The following is a 20,389-nucleotide window of genomic DNA, read 5'->3' as shown; positions in this document are numbered from 1 at the left end:
AAATCAAGACTCATCCGACTAGGCAATGTTTTTCCAATCTTCTATTGTCCTTTTTTGGTGAGCCTGTGCAAATTGTAGCTTCCGTTTCCTGTCTTTAGCTGACAGGAGAAGCACCCGGTGTGGTCTTCTGCTGCTGTAGCCTGTCTGCTTCAGAGTTCAATGTGTTGAAACCTGACATCAACAAGGCATTTTCGTACACACAACTGGTGCTCACTGGATATTTTCTCTTTTTCTGACCATTCTCTGTAAACTCTAGAAATGGGAAGATCAGCAGTTTTTGAAATACTCAGATCAGCCCATCTGACACCAACAACCAGTCCATGTTCAAAGTCACTTGAATCCCCTTTCTTCTCCATTCTGATGCTCAGTTTGAACTTCAGCAAGTCGTCTTCACCACATCTAGATGCTGCCATGTGATCAGCTGTTTAACAATTTGTGTTACCAAGGAATTGAACAATTGTACCTAATAAAGAGGCCAGTGAGTGTAATATGTTATTCATTCATATATATATATATATATATATATATATATATGTATGTATATATGTATATATGTATATTTAAAGATAAACGGAGGTCTCACGGTTTTGGAACTACATGAGGGTTAGTTATTAATGAATAATTTTGATTTTTGGATAAACTAACCCTTTAATAAATGAATGGTATAACAATGATACTAAATAAAACAGCGCATCTAAATCATATAGTGTTGAAAAAACAAAACACATATTCCATTCCAGATGCTTTATTTTGGCCACAGATCTTAATGATCATGTATTTTGTGCAGGAGCTCAGCAGTCACCATCTCTTGTGATTAAAATGTCAGATTTGGTTTTCCTGAAAAAGACACAAATGCTATAATTTCATAAAAAAATGTAATGCATGTATACTCCAGTTGTCAGTGTGTACGTTTATGTGACCTACAGTCTTTCCACACACAGTAAGCACTCGTTGTCATAGCTGTTCCCATCGCTGCCACATACAGGTGCGAGGTTAATGGGACACGCATGGATCTCGGCCATATCAGCACACATGGGCTACATAACACACACACAAAAGCAAACAGTGTTTAAAATAAGTATTGAACACATCACAATTGTTCTCAGTAAATATATTTCTAAAGATGCTTATGACTTAAAGTCAGTAACAACCCAAGTAATCCATACATACAAAGAAAGCAAATAAGTTCAGAAATTAAGTTCTGTTTAATAAAATGGATTGACGACGAGAAAAAAGTATTGAACACTTGAAGAAAAGGAGGAGCAAAAAGGCATGGAAAGCCAAGAAACCAGCAGTAATCTATAAGTAATTAGAAAGCAATCCTGCCCCTTGTCAGTGGAAATTAATGTTACTGGTTCAGTCCCTACACCTACCAGATTAATGATGATGAAGATGAAACAAGGCTGGACATTTCAGCAAGACAATGATCCCAAACACAGTCAAGGAAACTCTTGGTTAGAGAGAAACTTGGTTTCAGAGAATGTAAATAAAGCTGCTAGAATAGCACAGCCAATCACGTGATTTGAATCCAATAGAAAATAAGAACTGAAGATCAGAGTTCATAGAAGTGGCCCACAGAACCTTCAAGATTTGAAGACTGTTTGTGTGGAAGAATGGGCCAAAATATCACCTGAGCAATGCATGTGACTAGTTTCTCCATACAGGAGGCATCTTGAAGCTGTCATTACCAACAAAGACTTTTGTACAAAGTAAATACATTTCAGTATTATTAAACATAATTTATGAACTTATTTGTTTTGCATTGTTATCTGTATGGATGGATTACTTGGGTTGTCACCGGCATCTGGTGAAAATTTCAAGTCGATAGCATCTTTAAAAAATACATTTACTGAGAAAAATGGTGATGCGTTCAATACTTATTTTACCCACTATGGCATTGCATAACAATAATTGTATCCTCTATAAGTAAAAACACTAGTTAATCATTCACTGTGAACAAAAAAATTCCTCCATACCTTTCGGGATGAGCCAGGTTTTCCTTGTGCCCCTGAAACAGAAGTAAACTTTAGTTCTAGATATTCCTCTGTGATAGAAGAGGTTAAAGCTGTTTGTTTTTAAAAATCTCTTACAGCACACAGAACAGCAATGAAGATGTGAACTATGTTTTACACACCTCAAGCTTTAGGTGTTTACAAACAAAGACATGAAGTGATTAATCATAATGAACAGTCATGAGTGTCTAGGTTTTGTATTTTTACTGTACCTGAAGTGAGCAGCAGAAATAGTCCGAAGAGAAGCACTCTCATAGACATACTGACACAGAATGAGCTTTGTGGTGCTCGCATGACTTTATATGATCGCAATGAACTGTGGGAATACCAACACTTGAACACACACACGCACGCACACACACACACACACAGATTCCTGCCTCTCAAAGTACACCTCACATAAGATAAGACAGTTAGTTCAGAACTTCATGGAGTGTAAAGAATGTTAATATAATTTGAATTAAAAAAATGAAAGTATTATTTGTAGGCTATAAGTGAATTAAATAGACTTGACTTTTTCCACTGACAACAACAACAACAACAACAGTTTTAGTATAAATAAAAATAAATAAAACTGGTCAAATTAAATAAAACTAGTGGTCAAAAACGTAATAATATAATATTTTATATAGTATATATTGCACGCACGCGCATACACACACACATGTTTGTTTTTTGAAAAGTGGGGACATCCCATAGGCGTAATGGTTTTTATACTGTACAAACTGTATATTCTATCGCCCTTCACCAACCCTACACCTAACCCTAACCCTCACAGGAAACTTTGTGCATTTTTACTTTCTCAAAAAAACTCATTCTGTATTATTTATAAGCGTTTTGAAAAATGGGGACATGGGTTTTGTCCTCATAAGTCACCCTCTCCTTGTAATAACTGTGTTACCCATGTCATTATACAGAGTTGTGTCCTGATATGTGACAAAAACAAGAGCACACACACAGACACACACACACACACATGTGTGCATGTTTTTGTGACATATCAGGACGCTCTGTGTGTTACTCATTGTGAAGTTATCCTCAATCTGCAGTGTGGAGAATAGGTCACTGATGGTTCTTGTCTTATTTGTGAAGAAAACTGCAAAGTTGTCAGCTGTAAGAGTCGATGGAGGAGGTGGAGGCGGATTAAGAAGAGAAGAGAAAGTTTGGAAGAGTGTCAGAGCATCCCAACAGTTGTTCATTTTGTTGTGGTAGTATATTGTTTTAGTTGTTAAGACATTTGCAGAGAAGGAAGAGAGGAGAGACTTTCTTGATTTATTCCATTTCCTCTCTGCAGCCCTGAGTTTAGAGCGATGTTCACGGAGAACAGATGGGCAGATGGGGTGGTGTGTGCTGGTCTTTTTATAAAAAAAATAAAATAAAATAAAATACAGAAATCATAAATAAAACGTTTCCAAAAAGAAAAACTACTAAATATGATAAAAATAACAATACTGGTAAAATTAAGTTCCAAACTCTAAAAACTAGTAGATAGTTTATATTGAATGTGAGCAGACTTTATTGAAATTGTTAATTGGAAAAGATTGTCTCCATCTACAGGCTAAAACAGGTTAATGCAAGTGGATTTAATTAATTTACTGTATGACAAAAAGCCACTCAGATGAGATACCGCTACTCTTTGATAATTATGACAGCATTAGATTTGAATAATATTCATTTTAATACTTACATGAATATAACGTTATAACAACATTCTTATGTGGCTAGACTATAGTATTACAAACACAGTTCAGGGATTGCAGTCAGTGCTTATTGACATGTCACTAGGGGTCACTTTATAATGCACTTAACAACCTCACAATGTCAGTTGAAATACACGATTTAGTGGTCCCTTAGTTTGATAATGGAAATTAAAAGGAAAATGCGTTATGTTCTTAAGAGGTTACCTAAAGGTTATCAAAATTATCATTAGAAGGTTAATGATTACAAGTATGGTTATAATAGGCAAGGTAAAACCTGAAGCTCTGGTGCAACAGTAGAAATAAAAAACCAACAGACAAAGATGCAGCAACACAGCTGCACTTACAAACTAAACAAAAACAAACATTTAAACTTTTTTAAAATTGTACGTAAAGTAACAGAAAATACATATATGGGAAATCATGGCCTAGTGGTTAGAGAGTTTGACTCCTAACACAAAGGTTGTTGGTTCGAGTCTCGGACTGGCAATACCATGACTTAGGTGCCCTTGAGCAAGGCACTGAACCCCCAACTGCTCCCTGGGTGCCGCAGCATAAATGGCTGCCCACTGCTCCGGGTGTGTGTTCATGGTTTGTGTGTGTTCACTTTGGATGGGTTAAATGCAAGAGCATGAATTCTGAGTATGGGTCACCATACTTGGCTGAATGTCACGCACTCACTCACTTACTTATGTATTATAATAATATTGCTATTAAATGATAAATGCTACCTTAGATCAATGGTGTTTGAATAAGCTAACCAGCATACTGTGATTCACAACTAGGGCCAAAAGGTGGTGATGAAGCACTATGCTATCTTTCAACAGATTCCTGTCTTATATACATATAATACAGGCCAGCAATCTATTGTATATTATTCTGTATTATTTCTAGTTCTTTATTTTTATTTTCATAATATATTGCAATATATTATTTAATATTATATATTTAATTTAATTAACTATTATTTATTGAATATTTTAATATCATTTATTTATTTATAATTACATTTTTTATATAAACAAAAAATCATGAAGTTCTATCATGGTATTAAACAGATTGGCCTACATTTGCTAAAATAAAATGACTCATTCCAGAACATTCACATTCACAGTACAAATGTGGAATCTAACCTATGTTTGTGTAAAACATCCTTAAGTGCAGAATATTCGGCAGTTAGTTGGTTGAACTGCTCCATGAGCTATTATACTCGGTACTAATCTGATCACTTCCTGACAGAGGTTTTGTTCTGGGAAAGAATTGAAGATAAGCAGCATCAACACCATAGCATTGTAATCACAGCTGATTCAATCAGAAGCTCTTTCTGTCTTGTCTTCAGGAGCCTCAGTATTTACCTGAACAGAAATCCTAAACTATCTCTCTTAGCTTATAGGCCATAAGGAATTTTTCTTCTTTTGTATAGTACATGACATAAAAGGATATGTGATTGTGTGATACTGTGATGTGATGTTTTAATGTGATGAGATAATACAGCTGCAGTCTAGGTGAAAGGTACCACAGTAAAATGAAAATGACTCTCTTATCACTGTGGATAAATGGTTACGCACACGTGCAATCATGCCATACATCAAAGATCATCGACCACATCATCCACATGATTGATCCATTATCCAGTTTCTTATTGGTTGTCCAAACATAAGTCTCAGTGAAATTGTTCAAAGGATTGGCTGTTTAAATTTACACATAACGAGAGACAGAGAGAGTTATTACATTTAACTAAAAATAAAATAAAATAGGCTATAAAAATTTAAACTTTCAAGGCAACATTTCATAAACACATTTCATGTTTATCCTGATGTACTAAAATATATCCCATTAGTAAAAATATAATACAATTAACTAAATTAAATAATTGTAAAGTAATAAAATAATGAAAAATTTTTAATTTAAAAATTGAAATGGTAAAATAACTCTGATATACTGTACACTCACTGGCCACTTTATTAAGTACACCTGTTCAATCGCTTGGTAACACAAATAACTAATCAGCCAATCACATGGCAGCAACTCAGTGCATTTAGGCATCTAGATGTGGTGAAGACGACTTGCTGAAGTTCAAAGCGAACATCAGAATGGGGAAGAAAGGGGATTCAAGTGACTTTGAACATGGACTGGTTGTTGGTGTCAGATGGGTTCAAAAACTGCTGATCTCCTGTGATTCTCACACACAACTATCTATAGGTTTTACAGAGAATGGTCAGAAAAAGAGAAAATATCCAGTGACCGGTAGTTGTGTGGACAAAAAAAGAATCTGATGATTCTTGATTTCTGCTGCGACATTCAGATGGTAGGGTCAGAATTTGGCATAAATTGGCTGCCTTGTCTCAATGGTTCAGGCTGCTGGTGGTGGTGTAATGGTGTGGGGAATATTTTCTTGGCACACTTTGGGCCCCTTAGTTCCAACTGAGCATAATTTAAACACCACAGCTCACCTGACCATATCCATCCCTTTATGACTACAGTGTACCCATCCTCTGATGCCTACTTCCAGCAGGATAATGCACCATGTCACAAAGCTCAAATCATCTCAGACTGGTTTCTTGAACATGACAATGAGTTCACTTTACTCAAATGACCTTCACAGTCACCAGATCTCAATCCAGTAGAGCAGCTTTGGGATGTGCTGGAACGGGAGCCGACAAATCTGCAGCAACTGTGTGATGCATGCTATCATGTCAATATGGACCAAAATCTCTGAGGAATGTTTCCAACACCTCATTGAATCTATTCCATTAAGAATTAAGGCAGTTGTGAAGGCAAAAGTGGGTCCAACCAGGTACTAGCAAAGTATACCTAATAAAGTGGCCAGTGAGTGTATATGTATTGATTTTAATTTTTTTCAGGTGTTTCACCTGAAAACGTCTAGTTTACTCTGAATTGTCACTTTGAATTTTTCACATTGAATTTTCAATGTGAAACCATAAATACAATATAATATAACATAATATAAGCTAATATAATACAATGTGATTGAGTGAAAAAAAAATCGCTAATCCTGTCAGGAAGGATGCGATAATCGCGTCTGATCATTATGAATGACAGAAACTCCCTGGTTGTTCTGTCAATGGGCGCTGATTGAAGCGTCCTACCGGCGGGATTCTGACATGCCGACCCCATTATAAAACCAAACCCCGTCTCTGAGGAGCGTTTATTCACCAAATCTCGACGAGCTCTGCCGGTTAATCATTAGCCGTTATCTCGTACTTAGTACCGGAGCGTGGAGTTTGGAGTCTGAACCTCAAATCTAGATAAACAGAGAGAGAGAGAGAAAGCTGAATGATCAGGCAGCCATCCTTTCTCTGGCCCGCAGACCTTTAACGTGCACAGAACAGCGAGCCAACCATGCTGCGGCTTGCTGGACTTCTACTATGCGTCACCTCCTTTTTAAGCACCTCATCCCTTGGTAAGTGATTTTTTTAAGTTCGAAGACAAAATTAAGTGTTTAAAAATAGCCTATATGTTTGTTTGTTTGCTTGGTTAAAACTAGTAAATGTTCTCAAGTTTTCAGATTTGAAATTACAAATATTTTCACCATCATATTGATTTAAGGGGTTATACAGTTCACTGGAGTCTAGAATAGTAATTTTGAGAGCATTTAATAATCATGTGGTTAGTCACACCTTTCATTCATTCTGTGCCCATTCATCTATTCATGCAATTACAATCATCAGTATCTTTATTAAGTATCAGTAGGCAATCATTTCTGAAATATTTGTGTGGTATTTTTATTCTTTCTCTATTACGTATATTTAAATATAAATATATATTTTAAAAAAACATTTATTTATTTTAGAAGGGCATAATTTCTGTATCAGTAGATGTGATGCAATCTGAGTGTGACACGTCAGTGTTTTCGGGACAAGACTGAACTGTGCTAGCGGAGAGGTTTTGCAGAGATACTTTTTATCAATCACTTTATGAATCAACAATCCTTAAACCACAAATTCTGTCAAACTTTGTCGGAGCAGAGCATTAAATTGCAATGTGAATTTCGATTGCTTTGAATTTGTACAGTGTTTTGCCCCTAACATCTCAACATCATCTTGACTTGCACAAATGTTACCTTGAATGATTCTAACTCGTTTAAAACTATTAAGACAAAATACATTTAATTGTGTCATATACTGAGGTTACGAACATGATTCATATATAATGACTACGGAGGATTAATAGCTCATAGTACACTGTTATCTGAGACCCACCTACAGTACAATTACAGATAAGACTTCATTCCTTTTCCTTCTGTATTCAGTGAAAGGCTATGGACTTCCTCTAGTGTGCTTTCTTTTTTCTTTAGCTTTCTCTCTCTTGAACAAATTATTTCTTGTGGGTGTAAATTCTTTGGAATAAAACAGTGGATTCAATTCAGATTTCAGGTAAAGTAAGTGTTTCCACCAGCTCCATTACTGGATTTAAATCGGTGTGATTTTTAGGAGATGGTCAATCCACTTCCTGCCTCTCTAATTTCACATTCCTCTCTTGTCTGGCTGTGTCTTACATGCCACTGACTGAAAGTCGGCTGAAGCTCTAGAATGTGTATCACAGCATGAAATGTTTGTGTTTTTTCAGGTGTGAGTGCTGGGCCTCGGCTGGATAATGACAAACTCTACAGATATAGCTACAGTACTGAGGTCGGGCTGAACAGGCCGACGGGATCCACTAGGGGGAACACTGGATTCAGGATTAGCAGTGATGTGGACATCAGCCTCGTCTGGAGGAAGCCAGAGATCCAGGATGAACAGCTACTTCGATTGCAGGTATAGGGTATAAGAAGGTGCACTTATATTGAATGCACTTGTAGTGTACTTCAAATTTTAAAAGTGCATTCAAAAAACTGTACTGGCATATAATATAATAAATATAAGAGAATATAATAAAAAGTACATTTTTTGACTACATTTTTTTTTCTATTTTTTCTATTTTGTCACGCTGTAAAAAGAATACATTTTGATGTGTTGACTAACATTTAAGTCACATGTATTTTTAAGTGTAGTGTTATGTAACTGTATCATTACAAATCTAAAAAAAATTTAATTAATTAATTTCTACTTGCTTGTCAAAAAAGGCCTTTTTATAAGTTGAACTAATTGCATTTAATAAGAAAAAACATTTTATCAGATTTGTCTAATTGTCTGAATTTTGTATTTGTATTTTTAAGGTCAGTTCTGTAATTAGTAGTCCGATTAATTTTGTTAACTTTTTAATGCTTTGAGTTGATTCTTATGTATTTTATTTTCAAGTTGTAGTACTTTTGATGTGTGTTTTGTCTTTTTTTTTAAATACTATAAGTGTCAGTTTTAAGTGTTAGTTTACTTTCAGTTGTTTTGGTGCTTCAATTTAAAAGATATCAGAAATAATTTTAAATGTATTTAATTTCAAGTGATGTGATAGTTATTATATATATATATATATATATATATATATATATATATATATATATATATATATATATATATATAATATTAGTTTTTAACTGATAACCTTTGTGCAAATCACCTTATCCTATCCTGTATTCAGATTTCAAATGTTCAAGTTGAAAGTGCTGGAAAGCGCTCCCGCAAAAACAACATCTTCCACGGCAGCTCAGCAGAAAGCATTCTGGGTAAAGTCAGGCTTGAGGCACTTCAGAGGCCCTTCATGGTGGTGTGGAAGACGGGCAAGGTAATAAATATTTCATAATGTATCAAAAAAAAATTATATCCATTTTAGTTTAGAATTTTTTTTTATATGTATTCCAAAGTGATTTGACTTTTTGTTTGATTTTACTTAGATCAGAAGCCTTTATGCCCATAAGGCGGAGCCTGCAACCATCAAAAACTTGAAGAGGGGTGTGGCCAGTATGCTAATGATGCAGCTAAAGTCTGGGAAGATGTCAGAGGTAAAGACTATTACAATTCTCTATTGAAGTGTTTAAATTCTTTAATTTTTTCAGTTAAAATACTCTGTCTGTAATCTGCAGGCTGATGCTTCAGGTAAATGTTTAGTTGAGTACAAAGCTACCAAAGATCAGGTGATCCGTACAAAACACTTGGATACTTGCAAAACACAAGAGATGGGATTCACTACACACAGCCCAGTAAGACAAAGACTAATTTTCTCATCCTACCTCATGCATTTATGCACAATTGCTGGCACTTTTTACTGACCTTCACTCTCTTCCCTTTCAGGTATTGGGCATCAGTGAGAAGTCTGCTTCTGAAACCGTCATCACTCTGGAGAATGGCATCATCAAGTCTGCTGATGTTGAGGAAACACACATTTTGTCCATCAATGCTCGTCACAAAGCTGCAACTAAAGTCCTGTCCAGGTACCAAAGAAATATGAAAACAAATCACTCAATCAAATCAAGTAATGAATGAAATTACAGTATCTTCTCATTTCCAACAGGCAGTCGTTGACGCTTAAAAAGATTGAGGTTGGCCCAGCAGAAGTAGGGGGTAAAGATGTCGCAAGTGTGGTGAAGTCTCTGGATGACAAACTCATGTCTATTGGAGTCATGGTGGAGAAAGTTAAAACCAAATGCAAGGGATGCCCCAATGTGAGTTACTATGCTTTTCTTTTACCAACTTTTGTGTTTGTGTTTAAGGATCTGATGAGAAACCCTTATTCCACTTAAAAACATGTACTCAGCTTACACTGAAAAAAATTGGTGTGGAATTTACTTTGAACAGTGTTCTTACAGTTTTCATTCACTTGTTATTACATTTCACAAATAATTACCAATACATGTTGTATTAAACAAAAACAAAAAATGTTATCATCCTTAAAAAGTTAGCAAAATATATTTTTAAGCATGTGTTTATATTTCTACTAACTGTATATTGTATTGTTTTGGTGTACAAAAGCTAATGGACACATGGAAAGCGGTGAGATCTCAGCTGGAGCCAGGATCACTCTCGAAAGCAGAAGCCCCAAGAAGCTTCCTCACACTTTTACACAGCCTGCGCAAAGCCAGCAAGTCAGAGATCCTGACTGTCCTGCGCAACTGCAGTAAGACTGTACTGTAAGACCAAACTCTTCATTGTGCTTTTCTATTTCTCATTTGTATACATTATTCGAGTCAAGCTAGTCTTTTTAATTAGCTACAGTAGCTAGTTACATTACAGGCTGCTAACAAAAAATTCACTGATGATATTTAAGACTTCTGTGCAAAGAGAAACTGAGAATCAGTTTTTTCACTGACTCGCTAATATGAATCAGATTTCCCATTTAAAGAACACAAAATAAGGTTTTTAACCTTGGTGTTGCTTTTCTTTTAAACATTCTATTCATCAAAGAATCCTGAAAGACAGGTATCAGAGTTTCCACAAAAAAGCACCAGTGTTTTCAACAATAGTATTGATGAATAAACACAGCCTTAAGCTTTCCAGTTTACACTGTTTCTCTGTCTTTCTAGGCCTCAGCTGGTGGATGCAGTAACATCAGCTCAGACTCCATCTTCTCTCGCAGCCATTCTAGAGTTCTTGAACTTCACCAAGAAGGAAGGTTTAGTGCTGCAGGAGCGCTTTCTGTATGCATGTGGCTTTGCCTCTCACCCTACAGAGACCATGCTGCAGTCCCTGCTGGTAAGAGAACTGCAAAACTGCAATTTCATGTTCACACATGCACTTAGAGCCTCAGCATTGTGAATGTTAATCTTACAAAGATTTACTGTGGTAGTAAGATCGTATTTCATATACAGGTATATTTGTGTTTATATGTGTGTGTGTGTGTGTGTTTATATTATATACTGTATACAGTGTGTGTTTGCGTGTATATACACACACACACACACACACACACACGCACACATACATACGTATTGGTGACACTATGGTGCAAAAATGACACATTTCACCATAAAATGTGTTTAGATTTTCATAATTTTCATTCATTATTCTAATTTATGTGGCTTGTTCCCCCCTAGGATTTATCTCAAGGAACGATTGGTAGTACAGAAATCAAAGAGTCAATTGTGATTATCATGGGAGCTTTGGTCAGGAAACTCTGTCTGAAAGGAGCGTGTGAACTACCGGTGAGTGCTTACACATTGGATTATTATTTCTTTACTTATAAATGTTCACAAATTATTCATATATTTAATATCAAAACTGCAAACAAAACTTTTCCAAAAATTATTAAAGACATTTCATCCAAAAGAAAGAGGGACAAGAGTTCATCCAAAAATTCTAATGTTCATGTGTTTCATTCATGATATTTTTACAAATTTGGGTATCCAAACACTTGATGGTCCACACTGACTTCAGTAGTATATCAACAAAAATATGGAACAGGGAACATCAACTGTTTGGTTACCTACATTCTGTAAAATGTCATCTTTTGTATTTAACACAACAAACAAACTCAAACAAGTTTGGAACAAATTCGAAGTTCCGTCATGAAACTCTGTATGAAGTAGTCCAATAGGTCAGACTGAATCTGACATAATGACATCATTATCACGTGCCACAGCTGTTTGGTTCTTTTCGTATCAGCAGCCAATGAGCTCACTGCTCAACATTCATATACTTAATTAGTGCTTGCTGTAACAGTTGCAACATGGTTTAGAAACCCTCACCTTCCCCCAGCTCCACCTGTATAGATCTGCTGCAGGGTGATTCATGTATGCTATTTATGGGGGTTATTTCATATATGTTACATGTGCAGCAGCAGTACATGCTCACAGCAGCATGTTGTGGATGTTGCTCTGCTGCGTAGCATAGCAGATCTATTCCGCAAAGACCACCACAGCACATTATGATCATCATTGTACATATATTATCATGCCAAAACCCCCCTAGAGTTGTCATTGTTGAACTTGAGGGAGAGTAAATGATGACAGAATTTTCATTTTTTGGCTGAACAGTTCCTTTTAACTTTAGTAATTCAAGCTGACCATGTTTCTTCTGTTTGATGTGTAGACAGTGCTTAAGGTGAAAGAGATCCTGTTGGCAGGGCCTGACAGCACTCAGATGGAGTCTGAAGTTCAGATGTACCTCCTAGCATTGAAGAACGCTCTTCTGCCGGAAGGTGTTCCTGTTCTAGCCAAATATGCTGAGTCTGAGGTGGGAGCGTTTAGCACCATTGCCATTACAGCACTGCAGAGATATGACCCTCAGCTGATCACACCAGAGGTAAATTATCAATCCCTCATGACCTAGAGGGACACAAAAAACTATTCTTCAGCTACTCTTCAAAATATTTAACACTGTTTTTCCACAGGTGAAAAAGACACTGAACCGCATATACCATCAGAACAAGCGTATTTATGAGAAGAACGTTCGTGCCGCGGCAGCTGATTTGATTATGAGCAGTAGTCCATCCTATATGGAAGTGAAGAATCTTCTACTCTCCATTGGACACCTGCCACACGAGATGAACAAATACATGCTGTCTAAGGTCCAGGACATATTGCGATTTGAGATGCCAGCCTGGTGGGTCTCACATTTACTAATCACATCCTCTAAACTCTAAATAAACAAATGTTTCTCCTTAATGATTATCTGTGTGGCACTTGTGTGACAGAAGTCATATGTTTGGTTTACAGTAAATTGGTACGACAAGTGATGAAGGACATGGTTTCCCACAACTATGACAGATTCTCAAAGACTGGGTCATCCTCTGCTTTTTCAGGCTTCATGGCACGTAAGTGAGCTCATGTCCACTCCTGGCCTTTAAGCTTAAATCTGTGGCACTATTATTTTTATATAAAGCTCCCTTATACAAAGTCTGCATAGAGGTTTTGCAAATATATATTATGAGAGACATTCCACTTCATTGATTCACACTATATATAAAATAAAGAAGAGGAAAAATAGTTTTATATTTTTCTAAGTAATTTTACCTGGTGTATGATAAACCAGCCAATATTATATAAATAAATAGCTGAGTTACATTAATATCTAAATATTAATATTCTAACATACACTAATATAATAACATAATATATGCTATACATTCAAATGTTTGGGATCAGTAAGATGTGTAGACTGATGTGTAGTATTTTTGAAAGTCTTTTATGCTCACCAAGGCTGCATGTCTTTGATCAAAATTACAGTAAAAAAGTAATATTGTAAAATATTATTACAATATGTTCTCTTTTGATATATTTTCAAGTGTAAATTATGCCTGTGATGATAAAGCTGGATTTTCAGCAACATTACTCCAGTCTTAAGTGTCACACGATGCTTCATAAATTATTCTAATGTGCTGATTTGCTGTTCAAGAAACATTAGCTAGTTATGATTATCAGTGTTAAGCTGTTCAGTATTTTGTAGAAATTGCTACTTTTATTTCCACAGGATTCGGAAAGTCCAAAAGAACAGCATTAATTTACTGTAATTTTTATTTTTTTACTGAATAATAAGATGAAGAAAACTACATTTGAACAGTACTGTATACCACGATATCTTCGAGACTTAGGGCAATAAGCAACCACTTTGGCTCTTAGACCTCAATTTTTTTTATAGAAGAATAAAGTGTGACTTGAAGCAGTGTCTGAATTTTCAATCTTTAAATAGGAACTGCTGATGTCACTTGCACCTACAATTTGGACATCCTGTACTCTGGCTCTGGCGTATTGCGGAGAAGCAACATGAACATTTATGGTCAGAGCAACAGTGCTCTCCTTCATGGCCTTCAGGTACTGTCGTCATCACCACAACACTGTGTTGTACAGCATATTCCATAAACAAGCACTGTGTGTCCTGATATCGATTGTTCTTTGCGTCTGTCATGCTGTATTTCAGGTGACAATTGAAGCACAGGGTCTAGAGTCTCTAATTGCAGCCACGCCGGATGAAGGAGAAGAAGAACTGGAGTCTTTTGCTGGAATGTCTGCTCTGCTGTTCGATGTGCAGCTCCGGCCAGTAACCTTCTTCAAGGGCTACAGTGACCTGATGTCCAAGATGTTCTCCATGTCTGGAGATCCAATCAGTGTGGTGAAGGGCCTTATTCTGCTCACAGACCACTCACAGGTATGGCATTCACCTCAATGTACACTTTATATTATTTATGTTATTAAAAACACTATTTTTATTATTACAAGGAAATAACATGGCTATAATTTTAAAATAAATGCTGTTCTCTTGAACTTTCTATTCATCAAATAAACCTAAAAAACTACTCTTTAAAGCAGCACAACTCATTGAATGTTTTTAACATTGATTATAGGAAATTTTTCTAAAGTAGGGCATCAAATCACCATAACAGAATGATTTCTGAAGGATCATGTGACGCTGGAGTAATAATGCTTGAAATTCAGGGGACTAAATAACAGAAAATGGTTGTTTTAAATTATAATAATAATATTTCACAATATTACTGTTTTTACTGTAATTCAAATTAAAACATGCAGCCTTGGGATGCATAAGAGACATTTAAATTATTCCAAAACCATAAATGCTAGTGTATACTGTAACAAGATATTACCATTTAAAAATCTAAACTAGAAATACACTATATGTGCAAAAGTATAAGTTCTAATGAACAGGTTTGACTACTTCAGTCATTTCCATGAGTACAAATCTTAATGTTTAAGCATATAATATTCTAGGGAATTGTGTGCTTCTAATTTTATAGCAACAGTTTGGACCCTTTTCTATTTTAACATGACAGTGCCTCTGTGTATAAGGCAAGGTTCAAAAATAAATGTTTGGTTCAGTCGGTGTGTATTAAAAAATCTTGCTTTCTGTCATTTTTTGAAGGTGATTCCTCTACAGTCTGGTCTAAGAGCCAGTGCTGAGTTCCAAGGTGGTCTGGCCATCGATATCACTGGAGGGATGGAGTTCAGCTTGTGGTACAGAGAGTCTAAGACGAGCGTCAACAACAGGTAGATCTTTTAAAACTCCTTATATGGGGACTATGTTGTGCATTTAGATATAGATCCGATCCAATTTAAACAACAGCCCATGATGTCCTAATGGAAGGCATTTCACCCTTGGTTGCTTTGGATGCAATGAAGGATTTGTTCAAATCGACCACATAAATTGCTTATTTAGAAACCACTGCCAGAGGTTTTTCTTCACTAGGTTTTCCAAATGACAGTAAATACGATGCCGGTGCATCTTATTATAACCTCATTAATCCTTCAGAGAGATTCGATGCTAATCCACATCTTTAGCCACAGCTGCACCTGCTTGCTTACTATTAGTTTGTGGATGAAAGCAATGGCAACTTGGCTGAAATGAGCCAGGCGGGAAATGAGGGCAATGGAAAGATGCTGTGGTAGGAGTAAAAGATCAGGTGGTGAGGGTAAAATTAGTTTATGATATCGATTGTGAGAAACCGAATCCTCTCAGGGACCGATTTCTGATCTTTACATTCAAAGCAGTGAAGACATTTTATGTTAGAAATCTTGGTAACAAGGGAAAATGTACATGTTTTTACCTTATGTTTAGCACTGTGGGTTTACTGTCCTTTGTGTGATGATGGGTATTTCTGGGTGGCATCTGGTTTTCTACATCTGCCAGCCCTCAGGATAGGCAGGGGCAGGTGTATGGATCAGGGCGGCAGGCTTCACCTTCTCTGAAAACACACACACACACACACACACACAAGAAGACAAACAAAGACTCATTGACAGGCAGACAACCTAATACATAAACACATGTGCATATGGGCATACAGAAGCGGGGAAAACCGATAGAAAGATAGTTACGCACACAGGCACACATAGTCAGACACAAGTGGGATATGTTTAGAAACTAAATAACCACAGCTCTCTCGGGTGCACAAGATTAGCATGCCTCTACTCAGCCCACTCATCACGGGCAGCCATGCTGAATAGATCATTTAAGGTGGTGTTGGAAAGCATGGAGCCAGACAGTCTCATGTGATACGTGAGCCTAAACACCAAAACTGACTCAGCAGAGCCCCTGAGAAAGAGACTATGGCAATAAATCTCTATCTTAAGTTATTCTCTGGAGCATGTGTTGTAGGAGGAATGAGTGTAAACATCTTGAAATAAAAAAAGCTAAAAAATAAAGTTGAGAAAGAGTTTAGAATCAAGTTATAATGTTGTCAGTGCATCCAAAGAAAAAACATTGAAACTTGGGGTGGAACATTTCAATTAATATTAAAAACTGAGTTGACTAATTGTAGCAAAAATGACAAAAAAAAAAATGTGTCATTTTGATATTGTATACCATTGTTTATTAAGATTTTTTTATATTTTCATTTCTTCATATTGTTGTTTTTGTCTTCGTTTGTCTTTAAAAAAAATTATATTTAGCTCCCATATTTATGTCAGTTTTAGTTGTAGTAATTTTAGTATTTGAACACACATATTTCTTTCTGTTAGCTGTCAGTGAAACATTTATCATTTTCATTTAAGTTTTTAAGTTTAAGTTTTTCCAACTAATATTTTAGTTTATTTCAGGTTTATTTCAGTTAAGGAAAGCAATAGTTTTGCATTTACATATACAGTAATCATCAAACAGATGCATTTATCCAAAGAGACTTACAAATGAGTAGTTTTAATTAGTAATAACACTTAATCTAATTTATATTTAATCTAAGCAACTCAAATTCTGTTTAAAATTATTATTTGCTCATTATTAATGTCAGTTTTATGTATTTTTTTTTTTCATTTAGCAGACAGGTTTTTTTTTTTTTTTTTTTTTTTTTTAAATAATTTCTAATTGTTTTTTTTATTATTATTTTTTTTTACTCATGCTTCTAAATCTAAATTAATTAATAAAAATAGAAAATCTGCACAGAGATCCATTGCTGTTCTTGAAAGCTTTTAGAACACTGAAGTAAAAAAAAAAACAGGTAAAAATGATTCTAACAGTGCTGAAGAAATAACTGAAAATTTACTGAGTGCTTACCAAGATATTTTAGCATACTTTCTAAGCTCATCCTTGACATTGTGTGCAGGGGAGCGTTGGTCGTCATTGGTAATGTGACAGTGGATACAGACTTCGTAAGCGCTGGAGTGGAAGTAGGTTTTGAGACAGAGGCCTCCCTTGACTTCATCACCACAGTGCAGTTCTCTGAGTACCCGTTCCTCGTCTGCATGCAGATGGACAAAACCACTTTCCCCTTCAGGTATCTGTCAACCAATCAGATCTTAGAGCTAGAAAATGGTTTATATTCTTTTGAAAAATGTGTCAAATGAACAAAACTAACCTGTTTTTGCATCTGGCGTGCTCTAGAGAGACTGTGTCCAAGCAGGAGAAACTGCCCTCAGGACAGACATTCTCCTCAAAGAGGAGCAGAGATCAGCTGGTTCCAGGCTCAGAATTTCCTCTACACCAGGAGAACTCCAACATGTGCAAGAAAGTCTTTGAATAGGCCTGGTAGACAAGCTGGGACTGCACTGGATGCTTTGGCTAGCAAACATAAAAGGTTTTCATGCAAAAAATGCCATTACATTTTGTGTCTGTATGTACTGAAACCTTGAGTCAGTCAGGGATGCAAAGGATTGTGCACTATTAGAAATAAAGGCTATTTTTAAAGAATATTTTTCCACTATAAATTGCAATAAAGAGGTTCCATAGATGTTAAATGTTCATGATGGAACCATTAATGCCAATAAAAGACCTTTATTTTTAAGAGTGTACTATAAGAGTCCATACAATATGCCCAGCCCTGTTTTCTCTATTTATAAATGATTAGCACAAATTCAATTCATGTTTTCATCTTTTTTTAATAAATAATAGGAATGTCTAAAAATGTTGTCAGGATAACCAATGGCACTCTCGTCATGTGACAGAATTACTGGACACATAAAAACAAAAGTGAAATATTTATAAATGATAACATTATAGCATTAAAACAGGACTGTGTATTTGAGGTGCTACTGTGTTATTTATTTAATCGGAGGGCTTTCTGACACACTTCATCCCTCCACTGGCAGTTCATGCTGTCTGGTTTCCATGATTACACCAGATGTTTACATTCTTGAGAATATTTATGGCAGTCTTGTACATGGGAAGATAATCAACCATGAATAAAGTTTTTGTCTTTTTTGGATTTTCTTTTATTTTTAGTCTTTTTCTATTACAATGTGATTATCATTTTAATGCATCTACTGAGTTTTTATTAAAATAATGATAAATGCAGACTATGTTAGACCTTTGTCAGCATGTCTGAATTTAAAATATAGCCTATTTATATAATGAATTATGTAAGACATTGTTTTGAATAAATCTAAATTAAAACAAATAAAATTTACACAATACATGTTTTTGAGGTTTTGGAAATGAAAGTTGATTCTTTTGTTTAATAGTCCTAAGAACACTGTAAATAATAATAATAACCCATCTATTAAGCTCAGTTTTTAAGTATAATCAAACTGGCCATATAAGTCATTTTATAAAAATTGAGTTGAATCTCATATTGGTTGGAAATTGGTTTGAAGAGTTAATGGAAACCCATATGTGCCCATGGCTTATTGAATTTTTTTTACAAATATCAAAGTAAAAATAAATAGTACACCTAAATCTGAAATGTTAAAATTTTTCCTGTATTGATGCATTTTCTCTTGGAAAAAGGTTTTATTCCATTTCTTTTTAATTTATTGAATTCCACCTATCTTCTCAAACTTTGACGAAGATGCAGGAGTGTAACAAATATATTTTCATAATAAGCTACAGTCTACAGAAAAATGCCACGCTGGCCTTGTCCTTTGACCTGCTGTTTGAGGAAGTGTTTTGTTGGTCAACATTATGTAAAGTAATTAGCAATAAGAGATTAATGTAATATCATAGACTGTAAAGTCTGATATGAATAAACGTTAAAATACATAATTTTAAAAAGCCACCCTAGATTTACATGCCCTCAGTAACAGACATGAACTAAAAACTCCCATTCTGCTTTCATCTGCTCTTCATTTATAATTAAATGCGGAGAAGTGTGTAAATAACATAAATAACAAGCGGCTTTTTTCTTTTTCTTTTTCTTTTTTAACAAAAGCTTACTTGGTATAAACGCAATAGTTGGAGTTCCGCTTGGTGGCGGCTGGCAACTGAAAACCGCCAACTGTCCTCTCGTGGACATTCCAATCGCGCGGCGAACAGCAGCTGAACGCGCGTGTCTGTCACTGGCGCTGCCTCCATGGCGACCGCGTAAACAAACGCACAAACTGTCAGCTCTAGCTAATGCCTCTGGCGGGTGAAGTTTCAGGAGCTCACGGAAAACGTACCTAGCACGCTGGCATCAGGTCAAACGACCCTCTGCCAGCCGTGTAAATCAAGCAGGCCCCACAACAACTATCTTTTCTCTTGAAGATTTAAGGCCTTTTGAGGTCAACGGCGCTGCACGAGGCTGTGAGAAAGGCTAGGTGAGGTACTACAGAGAATCTGAAGAGAATTCTCTTAGCACTAATATCAGAAATGTGACCCTGTATTATTTTATTTTATTTTATTTTTTATCTGAAAGCTGAATAAATAAGATTTCCATTGATGTATGAAGTTCTTAGCGATGCGTATTTCTAATCAAAAATTAAGTTTTGATATATTTACGGTAGGGAATTTACAAAATATCTTAATGGACCATGGTCTTTACTATCCTAATGATTTTTGGCATAAAATAAAAATCGATCGTTTTGATGTTATAATGTTAAAATAATGTTGGTTATTGCAAATATATATATACAAATGAGCTTGGGGACATTTTATTACTTTTTAAATCTGTGCCATTAATACACATTAAAATGGAATACATTTTTTTTTCATG

At 35.6% G+C, this 20,389-nt stretch overlaps 2 protein-coding genes across 2 annotated transcripts; one reads left to right on the top strand and one right to left on the bottom strand.

Moving 5' to 3' along the window:
• Positions 1-729: 729 nt before the first annotated feature.
• On the bottom strand, positions 730-2,357 carry LOC127949317 (probable pancreatic secretory proteinase inhibitor). Its single transcript, XM_052546415.1, has 4 exons — positions 2,225-2,357; positions 1,977-2,008; positions 925-1,037; positions 730-837 (listed from the first exon to the last, which is right to left on the bottom strand). Exons 1-4 carry the CDS (start codon positions 2,304-2,306, stop codon positions 792-794), a joined length of 273 nt encoding a protein of 90 aa, XP_052402375.1. The 5' UTR covers positions 2,307-2,357; the 3' UTR covers positions 730-791.
• A 4,531-nt stretch (positions 2,358-6,888) lies between these two features.
• LOC127948345 (microsomal triglyceride transfer protein) lies at positions 6,889-18,685 on the top strand. The gene is made up of 18 exons (XM_052544767.1): positions 6,889-7,133; positions 8,300-8,487; positions 9,248-9,391; positions 9,501-9,608; positions 9,690-9,806; positions 9,898-10,037; positions 10,118-10,268; positions 10,576-10,733; positions 11,127-11,295; positions 11,637-11,744; positions 12,631-12,843; positions 12,932-13,143; positions 13,257-13,354; positions 14,230-14,351; positions 14,458-14,685; positions 15,415-15,539; positions 17,588-17,758; positions 17,866-18,685. Exons 1-18 carry the CDS (start codon positions 7,073-7,075, stop codon positions 18,002-18,004), a joined length of 2,652 nt encoding a protein of 883 aa, XP_052400727.1. The 5' UTR covers positions 6,889-7,072; the 3' UTR covers positions 18,005-18,685.
• Positions 18,686-20,389: the final 1,704 nt, after the last annotated feature.

This window comes from Carassius gibelio, chromosome B1 (genome assembly GCF_023724105.1).
Source record: "Carassius gibelio isolate Cgi1373 ecotype wild population from Czech Republic chromosome B1, carGib1.2-hapl.c, whole genome shotgun sequence".
NCBI lineage: Eukaryota > Metazoa > Chordata > Actinopteri > Cypriniformes > Cyprinidae > Carassius > Carassius gibelio.
Note: the sequence above shows the minus strand (reverse complement) of the source record. Positions and strands in the feature narration are given on the sequence as shown.

What these genes read in the sequence shown, in the direction of transcription:
- LOC127949317 (XM_052546415.1), bottom strand. Translation starts at nt 2,306, where the DNA reads ATGCGAGCACCACAAAGCTCATTCTGTGTCAGTATGTCTATGAGAGTG. An exon ending in AACCTGGCTCATCCCGAAAG is followed by an intron (nt 1,038 to 1,976) that starts GTATGGAGGAAT and finishes TGTGTTATGTAG; the next exon opens with CCCATGTGTGCTGATATGGC. An exon ending in TTACTGTGTGTGGAAAGACT is followed by an intron (nt 838 to 924) that starts GTAGGTCACATA and finishes TGTCTTTTTCAG; the next exon opens with GAAAACCAAATCTGACATTT.
- LOC127948345 (XM_052544767.1), top strand. Translation starts at nt 7,073, where the DNA reads ATGCTGCGGCTTGCTGGACTTCTACTATGCGTCACCTCCTTTTTAAGC. An exon ending in TGGTGTGGAAGACGGGCAAG is followed by an intron (nt 9,392 to 9,500) that starts GTAATAAATATT and finishes GATTTTACTTAG; the next exon opens with ATCAGAAGCCTTTATGCCCA. An exon ending in CGATTTGAGATGCCAGCCTG is followed by an intron (nt 13,144 to 13,256) that starts GTGGGTCTCACA and finishes TTTGGTTTACAG; the next exon opens with TAAATTGGTACGACAAGTGA.